This window comes from Gambusia affinis, linkage group LG07, assembly GCF_019740435.1.
Source record: "Gambusia affinis linkage group LG07, SWU_Gaff_1.0, whole genome shotgun sequence".
NCBI classification, from domain to species: Eukaryota; Metazoa; Chordata; class Actinopteri; order Cyprinodontiformes; family Poeciliidae; genus Gambusia; species Gambusia affinis.
The window spans coordinates 5533177-5545605 of NC_057874.1; the positions used below are offsets into that span (position 1 = coordinate 5533177).

Here is a 12429-nt window from a genome sequence, read left to right on the forward strand (position 1 = left end):
CGGGAGTGGGGACCTGTAGGAGCGCCGCGCTAATGACTCCCATGACTCTGTATCGCTTTTCTGCACACGTACACCGCCATTCGTGCTCAGAGTGTAAAACCCGCCTGTCCATCTTGTCCCAAAGATCCCCCCACACCTCGAACTGGCGTGTACTGGACAACTGAGCAGCCCGAACTCACTGGAAAAACCGGAACAATCGCAGACGGTCCAGTCAGCCATCTTGAGCCTCCCGGCTCTGGATCACGTTCCTCTGTATAAATGAGGCACCACTGTTCCCAGTCCCCCTCTCTGTGGAAGACCGTCGTTTTCCTCTGTCCCTGGCTTATATTTGGGTGTCCAGCTGATCCATTCACATGACATTAATCTCTCTAATGGATGTTTGGCAGAAACGTTTTTTGCTAAACAGATTTTTTTTTTTGATCATTCAAATGTCTGACAGACGTCACCCTCCACCCTTTTCCTCTCCCTCCAGGTTTTCTCCACTAATATATTTATTTTTTTAAGGACACTCAAGACAGCCGCAGATCACTGTCAGAGCAAATTACACACAAAACAAATGTAGTCATAAGCTTGAGGATTTCTGCTTTTATTTTAGTGTTTTGGGGTTGTTGTTTTTTTTTTTGCTCTCGTTTTTGTGTGTGTGTGTGTTCTCGCCCCTCTGAGGCTGTCACACCGTGACGCTCTTTACCAGCTCCTCACTTCTGAGAGCGAAGATTTGGAGAGCCGTGCAGGTGCTAAATGGTGCGGAGGGAGTGTGTGCCTACGCAGGGTGTCAGCGGGGAGGAATATTGAAACGGCACAGCCTGTCATCATCCTCATCATCATCAGTCATCCTCTCACTTCACACCCAAACGTCTGAGTTTCGTCTTCCTTTGTCCTTTCCTCTCCTCCTGCCTTCATGTGACAAGACGACAACGACAAAATAAACGCAGGTCCGCGTTCGCCCGACGTCGGCCGTAGGTGACCCAGCAATCTGGGAGTGTCTGAATCAGTGGACTGTTTTGAATTAAATTTTTGTGTCTAGCAGCCACTTTGCAGCCTCGCTCCTCTTTTCCACTGGTAGCGGCTTGCTGTGGATTGCGGATGCGATTCTTTACTTATTTATTTATTTTTTTTACCGTTGTAATATTGTAATTACTGCAGCAGTTTATGAGGGGAGGAGAGGGAATACACTCTGGTTTCTCTTAATTGAATTGCTCGACTAGGAACAACACGCTCCACCATACAAAGCCGTGCCAATGTATTCACACCGCTCAAATTTTTTCACATTTTGTGACTTTACTGCCAGAAAGCGATGTATTTTATGTGAATTTTGTGTGACAGGCCAGCAGTAAGGATGAGGAAAATGTTACACAGCTTTTTTTGTGTTTTTTTTTTTTTACAAACAAAAGTGTGGCGTGCATTTGTACTCAGCCCCTTTTTGCCAGCTCCCCTAAATAAAATCCAGTGCAACCAACTTCCTTATAGTCACCTATTTAAAGGTGCACTGATAAACTGTCCAGCTGATAAATTGGCCCCTGTTTCCTTCATTTTGGTAGATCGGCAATCTGACAATACTGATGAGAAACCACCTATTTTATCCACCAAATTTATCCCCTGATCGTATCTACCTCCGTAAAGGTCTGAAAGTCAGCCACTGTTCCCCTTTTGGTCTGCCGTAAGAGAGGTTTGACTGACAGATCCACCCACCAGGTCACGTTGTTAACAATAGTGACCGGTCACCCAACTGTTTGCGAACAAAAAAATTAAAAAATTGCATTGGAACTCAGGTTTTTTAAAGATCGGTGATCGGCCAGGAAACTCCACCTCTACACCTAATTGGTCAATTCTGTTACTCTGTGTGCAATTTAATCTCAGGATAAACACAGCCGTTCTATGAAGGCCTCAGAGGTTTGTTAGAGAACAAGGAACACAACAACAACAGCCAGGGATAAAGTTTTAGAGAAGCTTAAAGCAGGCTAAGGCTATAAAACAATATTCCAAGCTTTGCATACCTCACAGAGCACTGATCAATCCTTCATTCAAAATGGAAAGAGTATGATATAATTGCAGCTCCACCCACACATAAACCTTCCGCCTAAAACTGATGGGTTAGAGAACGAGAGGATTTCTAGAAGCAGCCAAGAGGTTCATGGTAACTGGAGGAGCTGCAGAAGATCCGTACCTCAAGCTAAAGGTTGAAAGGAAGAGATAAGTTATTTCCACACGCTGTGAAGGACGGTGGTCTGGTCAGAAGAGACTACTGATGTATTCACACCAGCACTGTTTCGTTTGCTCTAGTTCAGAAAGTCCAGTTCGTTTGGGGAGATATGAATGCGCATTTGAACCCTGATGTGGACCTAAAATCAAATTCTGGTCTGCCTAAAAACCTTAGTCTCGGTTCGATAAAGCGAATTTAGGTGCATATGTGGATGCAAGTAGCCCAGAGACCGCAATAAAAGCAGGAAGTGAACTATAGTGCATGGAATTCTGGGTAAATACAACCAAAACAAATGTGCGTCTTTAGCACCAGTGGAAGAAACGGCTCGTGGTCTTTTACCAGAGACAACAGAGAACTGCTAAACTGCTAAAGTACAAATCAACTAGATTTTGGTTCACATTTTGAGAAGAAGGAAGTTGCTCTTGATGTCTTCTAAGGTTTTCCCGTCGTTTCATTCAGTGGTTCTCGGTGTAGCCCACCACAGGCGAGGAGGGGAGCAAGTTTTTCGGTTGGCTTGGATAGTTTGACCCACTGCAGGATCAGCTGAACATGTAACAGATGTTGTCAGTTTGGTCCCCAATTGAACTTTAGAAAACTTTATGCTCTACAAGGAAAATACTATGCATACAGGAAAACCAACTCCCTAAATACACTATGGTAAAGAAAAATGGTGGTGGCAGCATCTTGCAATGGGGGATTCTTTTCTTCAATGGAAAACATGGGGCTAGTCAGTGTTGAAGGGGAGATGAAAAAGAAAAACTGTTGTAGGCTGTGAAAGACTTGGAACTGGGGATTAGCTTCTCCTTCCAGCAGGACTACAACCCTAAACACTCAGCCGGAAATACGTTGGGATGGTTTAGATCGCAGCATTCATCTTTTAGTATGCCACAGTCAAAAAGGCCAGACCTAAACCCAATTGAGGTTCATGTGGCGAAACTTTAAAATCATTGTCCACAGTTGCTCTCCATCCAGTCTGACTGGGATTGAGCGCATTTACAAAGAAGACCAGACAAAACAAAATCTGTTGTCTAGATATGCAAAGCTGGTAGGGACGTACAAAAGACTTGCAGCTGTAATCGCAGCTAAGGTGACTTTAACTTAGGGTGCCTGAATACAAATGTACGCCATTTTGGAACCATAAATCATTTCCTTCCCACTTCAAAATAATCCACGACTAATCTATAAATAAAGTAACATTAAAGATTATGGTTGTAATTTGGCAAAATGTGAAAAGGTCGAAAAGTATGAATATTTTAAGCACACTGTACAAGAATAGATTATGCAATTACGTACTAATTAGATTGAAGTATTATATTAGGGTTATTATAACAGCACACCTGGAGGGGAGCTGTGCTGTAAACCTTAAATCCAGCGGAACGTGTAAAACCCCGTCATAATTTAAACCAAGCTTAATCCCATTTGTTTTGAAAGGCTTGTTTTGGGAAAGACAAAAAAAAAAAAAAAAAAAAGCTGAATGGTTCAAACACGGTTTTCTAGTCCAGCCTCGGCGCTCGCTCCGCGCGTGGGCGTTCAGGAAAAAGCCCGTCTGAGAGCTGTGCCACTTCTCGCTCACTTCAGATGCTGCTACTGCTGCGTGGCTCCTCCGGTCTGCTGAGATGAAAAGAGTTTCCTCCCTCTGCGCCACAGAGCCAGTGCCAGCGCGGGGACATGCGACACACCGGGGACGGCCACCGTCTGAGCTGTCGTCTACCCAGCGAGCTGAAACACAAGGCCGGGCCTTTCAGGAGCATCCATTCAGCGGCTCCCTGTCTGGACGGCCCTTGTTGTCTGATCGCACGTCTCGCCCGCTACATAAAGCAGCCCATTCTTTTCATAGGTGACCTGATTCTTTATGTAACCTTGCTCAACTTTGGGTTTGTTTTGGCCCCTCCTCCCCCCCTTTCCAATTAATTCAGAAAGTGAAGTGGAGTGAAGACAAGCCAGGCCAGTCTGGAATGATGACTGTGGATTACTTATTCTTTACCTCTAAGATCTCCAGAGAAAGATGTTTTTCTCCAAACTGTAGTATTGGTTATGGTAGTCCCTGCTGGCGCGCTCCCCTGCTGAGGACATGGAAGTCGCTGGGATTGCTACGGTGAAAGCGAGAGATTTACGGGTCAGCTTTCATGCAACAACTCTCTGCCTTAGACGTGGTGCTATGGCACAGAAATGCAGCCGCAGCGTCGGGGCTGGCTTCATTTAGAGACGTCTGACGTAGTGATGGCGTTCCTGTAGCACGACACCATAAACACCACAATGTTTCACAGGTTTAATGCAATGAACATGCTTCTTCTAGGTGGGAGTAATAGGACTGTTTTGAGGTGAGCAGAATCCTGACTTTGAATCTGACGGCTAAGGATTAGGGTGATGACAAGGTAAAGACTTGGAGCGTCTCACCACAGAGAGGACATGCTGTTTCTAACAGGGCGCTTGGCCAAGCGTTTTGAACCAAATTCACGCACCGATCTCCTCTTCCTCTGTAAAGGTCTGAAAATCAGCCACTGTACCATTTCTCATCGGTCTCATCGGTAAACAACGGTCTCCTCACTGTTGCCAACATCGTCACTGTGTTGTTCAGCAACTTTTCAGGGAAAAAATCTGGCATCAGTCAGAATCGGACTCAGCAGCTCAGGCTTTTTAGCCCTCCTCCTGCTCCAGCCTTAAGAGATGGGGTCAGTTGGACCCCTCGTTGGCTTTTATGAGTTTTTAATAATTTTTTTTGTAGGGTTTCGGGAACTGACGGTCTGATGGGAGAACTGCTTGCTTCCCCGCGTTCCTCCTAAGAAAGCTGGAGGGTTAAAAAGCAGCGACCAGCCAAAAAACTTACATTGTTGCACCCCTAGTCCTGACCTCTTCCTTTGAGAATGTTTTTCCAAGATAATTGAATTAAGATAATTGAAATGTAGATAACTCTTATAAACAAAGCATAAAACAATCACTAACCTCTCTGACGGGCAAAACATACAGCGCACGGGATGCAACGAACTGGGATTACTGCATAAGATGCTGCTGACCTAGTTTTGGTGGGGGTTTTTTTTTCTTTTTATTTCTCTCTTTTTCTTTTTTTTTTCACGTGAGGAATGATTAAAAACAAAAGAGGTAGTTATGAGGACGACGTCACAGTGGGAACGCGGTGTACCTGTGGGCAGTCGTTTGAGGGTTTAGCTTCGGAACAGGTTAACCTTTTATTTAAAATGTAACCAGCCACAGTGAATACACAACTTAATGTCTGCGAAAGCGCTCCGCCGCAGCGTGCACCAACGATAAGTAGGATAAATATAACAAAAACGGCTGGAAGCGCACGGAGTGATGTTTTCATGTGGTTTTGGCGGGTCAGGACGGTGGAAAGCCAGTCGTGAGGAAAGTGACGGGACGAGGCCGGTCTGCAGCGGCGTGTTACACTCCGATGCGTCTCCAGACTCTGAAATGAGGACGGGAGTGATGCACTGTGGCAGTGTGAGAGTGCAAGTGTGTGTCAGGAGTTCAAGCAGAGGGCACGGGGCTGCAGGGGCCCGCCTCCAACCTGATACTCTTTTCCCCTCATTTGATCGTCACGTTTTAGTGCTTGGAGAGAGAAACAAACAGGAATATATATTTAATTCAGTGTTTCCTTTCAGTGAGAATGGAGAACGAGAAGTGAGAGTGAAAAGTCATGTTTGGGTGTGTTCTGATGTGCGGCATTCTTACACGTGTGACCTTTTCTGCCGCCTAAACAAAAGTATCAGAAAGCTTGTATCTTTTTCAGGATACTGCGTCTCCTCACATTCCAGACGCATTTAATCTCCACGTTGACTCTCCGGTCAAAGCCGTCAAGTAAACGGCGGTGAAATGATTACCGACAAAGTAAATAACGTTGAAACGCATTTGTTTTTCAAGAGAAGAGACAGGACAAGTAGATCTAATAGGGAGAGCTCAGTTTCCTGCAAGTAAATAGATGAATAAGCAATTCATCAAAACCATGTAAACAAGTAAGGTGGGGGATGTGAAGGAAAGATGGTATGAGATGTTGGAACAAAGTTAATAAACTATTACCCAGTTACCTCTTTATTAGGAACATCTGTCTATTACCAGGTGGAAACCCTTTTTGCTTCCTGGTCCGAATTGACGTGACAGCATCATGTCTCCTCTTCTGGATCACTCTAAAGCGTCTCTGCTGGACTGAAATCTGGTGACCAGTTTGGGCTGATCTGAGCTTTGTGACATGATGCAACCAGAGGGTTGTCACACTGTGGTCACGAAGGCCTGGACATGGCCGGCAGAAATACTCAGGTGGGGTTTAAGCGATGCTCCGTTGTTATTAGGACGACCAAAGTGTCAAGAAAAATATCGCTGCACTATTAAACCAGTTTTATGGGACCAGTTCCAACTAGATATGAGAAGGAATTCTTTTTTTGGCAGGTATGAAACCTGTGTGCATATTTTGCATATTTGAGGCTGCGGAAACATGGTGAAACAGTTGGTGAGGTTAGATACTTTTGGCACCTGATGTGGAGAGGAGTGACTGGATCACACTCGATGGGTGTGAAAATCCCCTGGGCCTGCTTCAGGTAACAGGCACTCACTGACATTAACGCTTTCCTTAGCTGAGCTTGCTCGTCACAGAACATCATAACGCTAAGATATTAGCAGGAAGCTTCGCTAAAAATAATTTGGGAGGTCATGCCCCATTACAAACTAGAAGAGCCGATCCTACCGCAGCACGAGGGAAGAAAAATAAAACATCACCAACTGTCATTTCTGGCCGTGGTCAATTATTGCAATCTGTCTTTTGAAATCATAAAAAGCGACATCTACACTGAAGTCTGTAAATCCAAGCAAAGCGCAGAACAAACTGACAGGCGGCGCTGATTAAGGAAGTGTGTTTGTGTCTGTGTGTCACAGTGAAAATCCTCCCTTTTTTCTTTTTTCTTTTGTTTTGACCAAAAGCCTTTGTCTGTTTTGATTTTCTTTCTCCCATAAGTAGGTAATTAGACCGATCTAATTTTAGTGTACGGATAAACTGGTGCATAAACTACAGTAGAAGGAGAAGAAAAAAATGTGGCGAGCGAGAGAGTCACATGACCTTCCCTCTTCAAGAATCATTAACTGCGACCTTCATATCTGATGAAATGTAAAAATGTTGTCATAAGGAAAAAGGCCTGAACACTTTTACCTTGGTGCTTTAACTGCTGATACTGCCAGCTCCTTTCACGCTTTATATTTCCACCCACACCTATTAACCCTGAGTGGAGATGCTCATTTTCTCTGCATTCTGCTCATCGTCTCATATATTTTATGGTTTTTATGCCAACATGCAAGCTATTAACCTCCCGATCACCTGCATATAGTGACAACTGTAATGTGCATAATTCACAGATTGAATGATTAAGTTCCCATTTCAGGTTTCACGCCTGGGTTTTCTGTACCCTGAGGATGCCTAAAGGTTGGAGTCAAGAGGATGTGGGGCCAAGTTTGAGTTAACTTTGCAGACAGTTTCTTTTTTTTTAATGCATGGGAATCACAACAGATTGATTATTAACACATCATTATCAAGGTTTTTAGGGCTTGTCCATTTAGAAATAGTTCACCCAAAACAGTCTTGCAGTTTAGGACAAATTCAACATTTGCTAACGTGTTTAACTCCTTTTAGAAACACTGAAAATTACCCTATACATTGCAGTAACTATGCCAGGCCTGTAGGTGGTGATACAACGGAATAACTGAAATAAACAGAGATGGTTTCAGGTAAAGACTGCAGTCTGAATACCAGATGTATCTATCATTTTTTATAGATTTTTTTTCATTTACTTCCTTTAAATTTTGTACTTTTATGTAGTGCACTTGTCCGTCCTGCAGCGAAAAATCTCCACATGATGCTGCCACCCCCATGCTTCACACTAGGGTTTGTTTTCTTCGGTTTGCCATATTTACGGCCAAACACATCAGTTTTTATTTCTTCAGATCACAGGACTCGTCTCCAGAAATTGAGGTGTTTGTCCCTAAGTGCATCTGCTAACCATAATATGTCTTTTTACACTTTTTTGCTGGTTCAAGTAGCATTTTCAGAAAGCAGTTTTGCTTTTGTTCTGGGGTTGATTCAAACGTTTTTAACCCAATGTCTGTCCTGAATGAAATAACTGGATATCATTTCACCGTTTGTTTGAGTGTTGCCTTAAAATACATTCCAAGGAAAAATTTAGTCTGATTTAATGACAGACTGAGAAAAAAAAATTTATAGTGTGTTTATATTTCCTTTCAACTATATTTAGAAATGTATAAAACACAGCAGTTGCATAACTTCTTTTTTCCACTAAGTACAAAAAATACCTTCAAGTCTCCGGCCCTGGCTAGCTCTTCTTAAACTTGCTAATGACCTTTTCTGTTTTTCTAACTCTTACTCTGAAGATGTGCTGAAAGATTCAAGTTTGCTTCTTTTGTTCTTGTTTCTTCCAGGTTCCATCAGAGCTGTTAAACTTGTCCATGAGACAGGAATCCAAAATTGGTAGAAGGCATGAAGCAACACTGTGATATCTCTGTGGCTGGTCCATGACACCAAACCCCACTTAAACCCTTTCACTATTCACCTACCCACTGCTCTCATCACGCCGGGCTACCACTCACTCACATTTACACCAAGCTGCGATATGGCCAGCAAGAGGAAATCCACTGTGCCCTGCATGATACCATCCAAATCCAAACATGCACGTGAGGAAATTGTTCTGGGCTCGCTACCAGAACTCCTACCAACAATCCCAGAAGACAGCATTCTCAGCATCTCCGGAGAGGAGTCGGCCCACTTTTCTCGCAGCTCCTCCAAATCCGAAAGCAGCAGCGAAACGCAGAAAGGAGGTACTTACAGCTGCGTCACTTGCCGATTCGAGTCCAGAGATCTAAATTACTTTTTGGATCACATGCATAACTGCCACTTAGACTTCAGAGCCCAGCCCACCTTCTACTGCCTGAACTGCGGGGTGTCGGTCGTCCGTTTCGAGGCTCTTGCGCTGCACAACGCTAACGCCCACCCCAAGATTATGGAGGGGTTGGTTACCGCCTCCCTCAGTGTCAACAAGAGAGATGGAGTAACAACTGTAGAGCAAAGCCTCTTTACAGACAGTGGAGAAGACTACAAAGAATCTGGGATCTCCCTCACCAAAACACCAATCGCAAAGATGATGAAAGCCAAGGGGGAGCACAAAAAGATTGTTGTATCTCACACTGTGGAGGTACGGAAGATAGACACTGGAAAGGATGCAGACCCTAGCCTGCTGAATAATGTGCCTGAACTCCAAAACGGGGCTCTCAGTACGTCTGGGACTCCAGCTATGCCGACGACCACTGTCACTCATGTGATTAAGACAGTGTCCAACCAAGTCTTTCACCAGCACACTCCCCCTCTTTATTCCCCCACTTCCACTGACACGAATAAAGATCTTCCAAAGGTGATGATCCCTCTCAGCAGCATCCCCACCTACGATGCAGCCATGGACACCAGCAGTTTTCTCAAGACATCGTTTGGCAAATTTCCCTACCCGACCAAAGCCGAGCTCTGCTACCTGACGGTGGTTTCGGAGTTTCCAGAAGAACAAATCAAGCTATGGTTTACTGCCCAAAGGCTTAAACAGGGCATCAGCTGGTCTCCTGAAGAGATCGAGGAGGCCAGGAGGAAGATGTTCAATACTGTTTTCCAAGGAGGAGCACCCCAGAAGCCACCCGTGACACCACAACAGCTCAATCACATCGTAACTCACCACACTGTCACTGGCCTTCCAGGCTCAAAAGGACCAAACTTTCAGATGGCCAAAGTTCCATATGGAGGTATAAAACCAAGGCCCGTCGGAGTCATAGCAACGCAGGCCAACTTGTCAACCAAGCCACATGTGACAAGGGTCTCGTATTCTTCTCCAGTTCCCCCACCAAAGTTTCCATGTACTGCCCGAACAACACAAGAGCCTACTAAGAGTACTGAACTCACTGTGGAGCAAGAGAAGAGCAACGGGCTGGATGAGGCTGGAAGCAGCGGTTGTGTCAATAGCACCAGCAGCAGTCGAAGCAGCAGTAGCAGCAGCTGTTCCAGCATTACTAATGGTGTTGAGAGCAGAAAATTGGTAAACAACAACAGCAACCCGACTGACACCACCAACAGCGTTGCCACCTGCTCCACAAACACTAGCAATAACAGTGAGCACTGCGATGCTGACACCAACAGTGAACCAAGCACCAAGAGCAACAGTTTACCAACTGGATCAGAGGGTTCGAACAGCACCACGAGTCAAGTGATCATGGACAACACCAGCAAATCAAAAACAAACTGTAACAATCATCACAGTAGCTTCATCGTCTGTGATCCAGATGGGGCAAATGCTGACAGGGCTGATGATGAAAACAGCAGCCACGTTCACAAGACCAACAGCAGCAGTATTAGCAGTGAAAACTGCAGTTCCACCTGTGATGACAGCGTTCCAAACAAGAACAATCCCAGCAAACCCCCAACTGAAAGCACCAGCACAACTGTCATTACAACAAGCAACTCATCTATTATAGATGAGGGTGGATGCAACAAAGACTTTCCCATGAAAGGCATGTCAATCTTGCAGAAGCTCATTAAGGAGGAGGACCTAATTATTGGCGAGAGGGCACAGAAAGAGCTCAGAGTTGACCCCATTAAGATCAATTTTAAAAGGCTGAAGATGAATGAACCACAGACCACATCCGACGCTGTTCATCAAGAACCCAAATGTGACATAGAGGTGTCGGCCTGCCATACGTCTTTCTTGCCACCCTGGGGCAACAAGACCCCACAGCAGCTGCAAATCCTCCGGCAGGCTTTTTCTAACACTCGTTGGCCCAGCAGCCTTCAGTACGAAGAGTTAAGCATTCAGACAGGCCTTCCTAAGTCAGAGGTAGTGCGCTGGTTCAGCGACAGTCGCTACAGCCACAAAAATGGGCAGCTGAAGTGGTTGGAGACTTATCAACGGCCTCCAGCGGAGTCAGATGACGCAAGGAGCTACGGAGACACTGAGGCTGAGTCGCAGAAAGACCCTTCACCGGCCAAGAAGAAACTCATTGAGCAAGAAACGATCAAGCACCCGGAAGGGAAAGCAGGGCTGGACTCGGGGCAGCGGCTTGTGTGGCAGGATTCATTTGAGCCGCTGCTCGCTCTGACAGGATCCGAGACTGGTGGCAGGAAGCACCACAAACCTGAGGAGTCAGGTCAGACAGCAGTCCTGCAGGATCCCTGGTCAGAAGGAGGCGATGAGCAGCAGCAGCCCACAGCGAGTCATTCACTGATCGAACAGCAGACCGACACCAACCAGGCCAGGTAGAACAACACATTTACAGTTTACAGATGCTAAATCCACTGCTCCCACCCAATTTTTCAAGTACAGAACACTACCCTCTAGTACTGAATGTTTTGAACCAACCGTTGTCAATTCATATCCACCAGGGAGACAACTAGCAAAAACAAATCAGAACTAATCTGAATCTGAACAGGTTACAACATGTTTTTAGATAGTAACAGAAAGCATCTACTGTCACCCTGAAGTAATGCTTTGCCATACGCTAATAAATCAACCCCAATTTCCTTAATCTTGGGAGACTGGTGATGAGGCCATACTTGCATGGTAAGCCGATCTTATTCACTGATTCACTGTCCTCTTTTGCTCTGCTGTGAGAGAAGGCTGACTGGCAGACCCATCCATCAGGTCACGTCTGCATGTATGCAGTTGAGAGCAATCACCCCACTGTTGTCAATTCATGACTTTCTGGCCTCAGTTAGAAACGCTTGAGACAAAAAAAAAAAAAAAAAAAAAAATCAGTATTGGCAGGTCAGGTTGAAGATTGGTAATAGGCAGTCGGCCGGAAAACTGCTGTCGGTGCACCGTTATTTGCCATACCAGTTGGAAGCTTTAAAAACTAAAAAAAGACGCTGACTTATTGCACATCAGCATGGTGTTCTTGGCAGAACTTTATCCTTGTATGGCACCCAAAAGCACTATTGTGAAACTGGCCAGAGATTTGAAGTGGGCGTGGTTACCACCCTCACAAATGAGCACTTCCCAAGAGTTCTGCATTGGAATTGCTCGCGAAGTATAATATGTCCTGACCTGGAATAACATCTTGTTCCTGTTGCCCTATGAATATTTCTCTAGATCTAGCTCTGGACAACAGCATACAATCGAAACAGTGACTTGAATATGAGCTTTTATCATCTTCATAACATCACCGTAATACATGGAAATTCTGGACTT

At 45.0% G+C, this 12429-nt stretch overlaps 1 protein-coding gene across 8 annotated transcripts in view; it reads left to right on the forward strand.

Moving 5' to 3' along the window:
* The window catches only part of zhx3a (zinc fingers and homeoboxes 3a), a 50862-nt gene that overhangs the window by 33980 nt on the left and 4453 nt on the right, over window positions 1-12429 (forward strand). For 7 of the 8 annotated variants that reach the window (XM_044121834.1, XM_044121830.1, XM_044121832.1 and 4 more), the window contains one exon: window positions 8633-11498. In XM_044121834.1, coding sequence (XP_043977769.1) covers window positions 8824-11498 — 2675 coding nt within the window. In that variant the 5' untranslated portion in view covers window positions 8633-8823. Of the gene's footprint in view, window positions 1-8632; window positions 11503-12429 lie in introns of those variants that run through there. The other variant, XM_044121836.1, reaches the window with a different exon arrangement.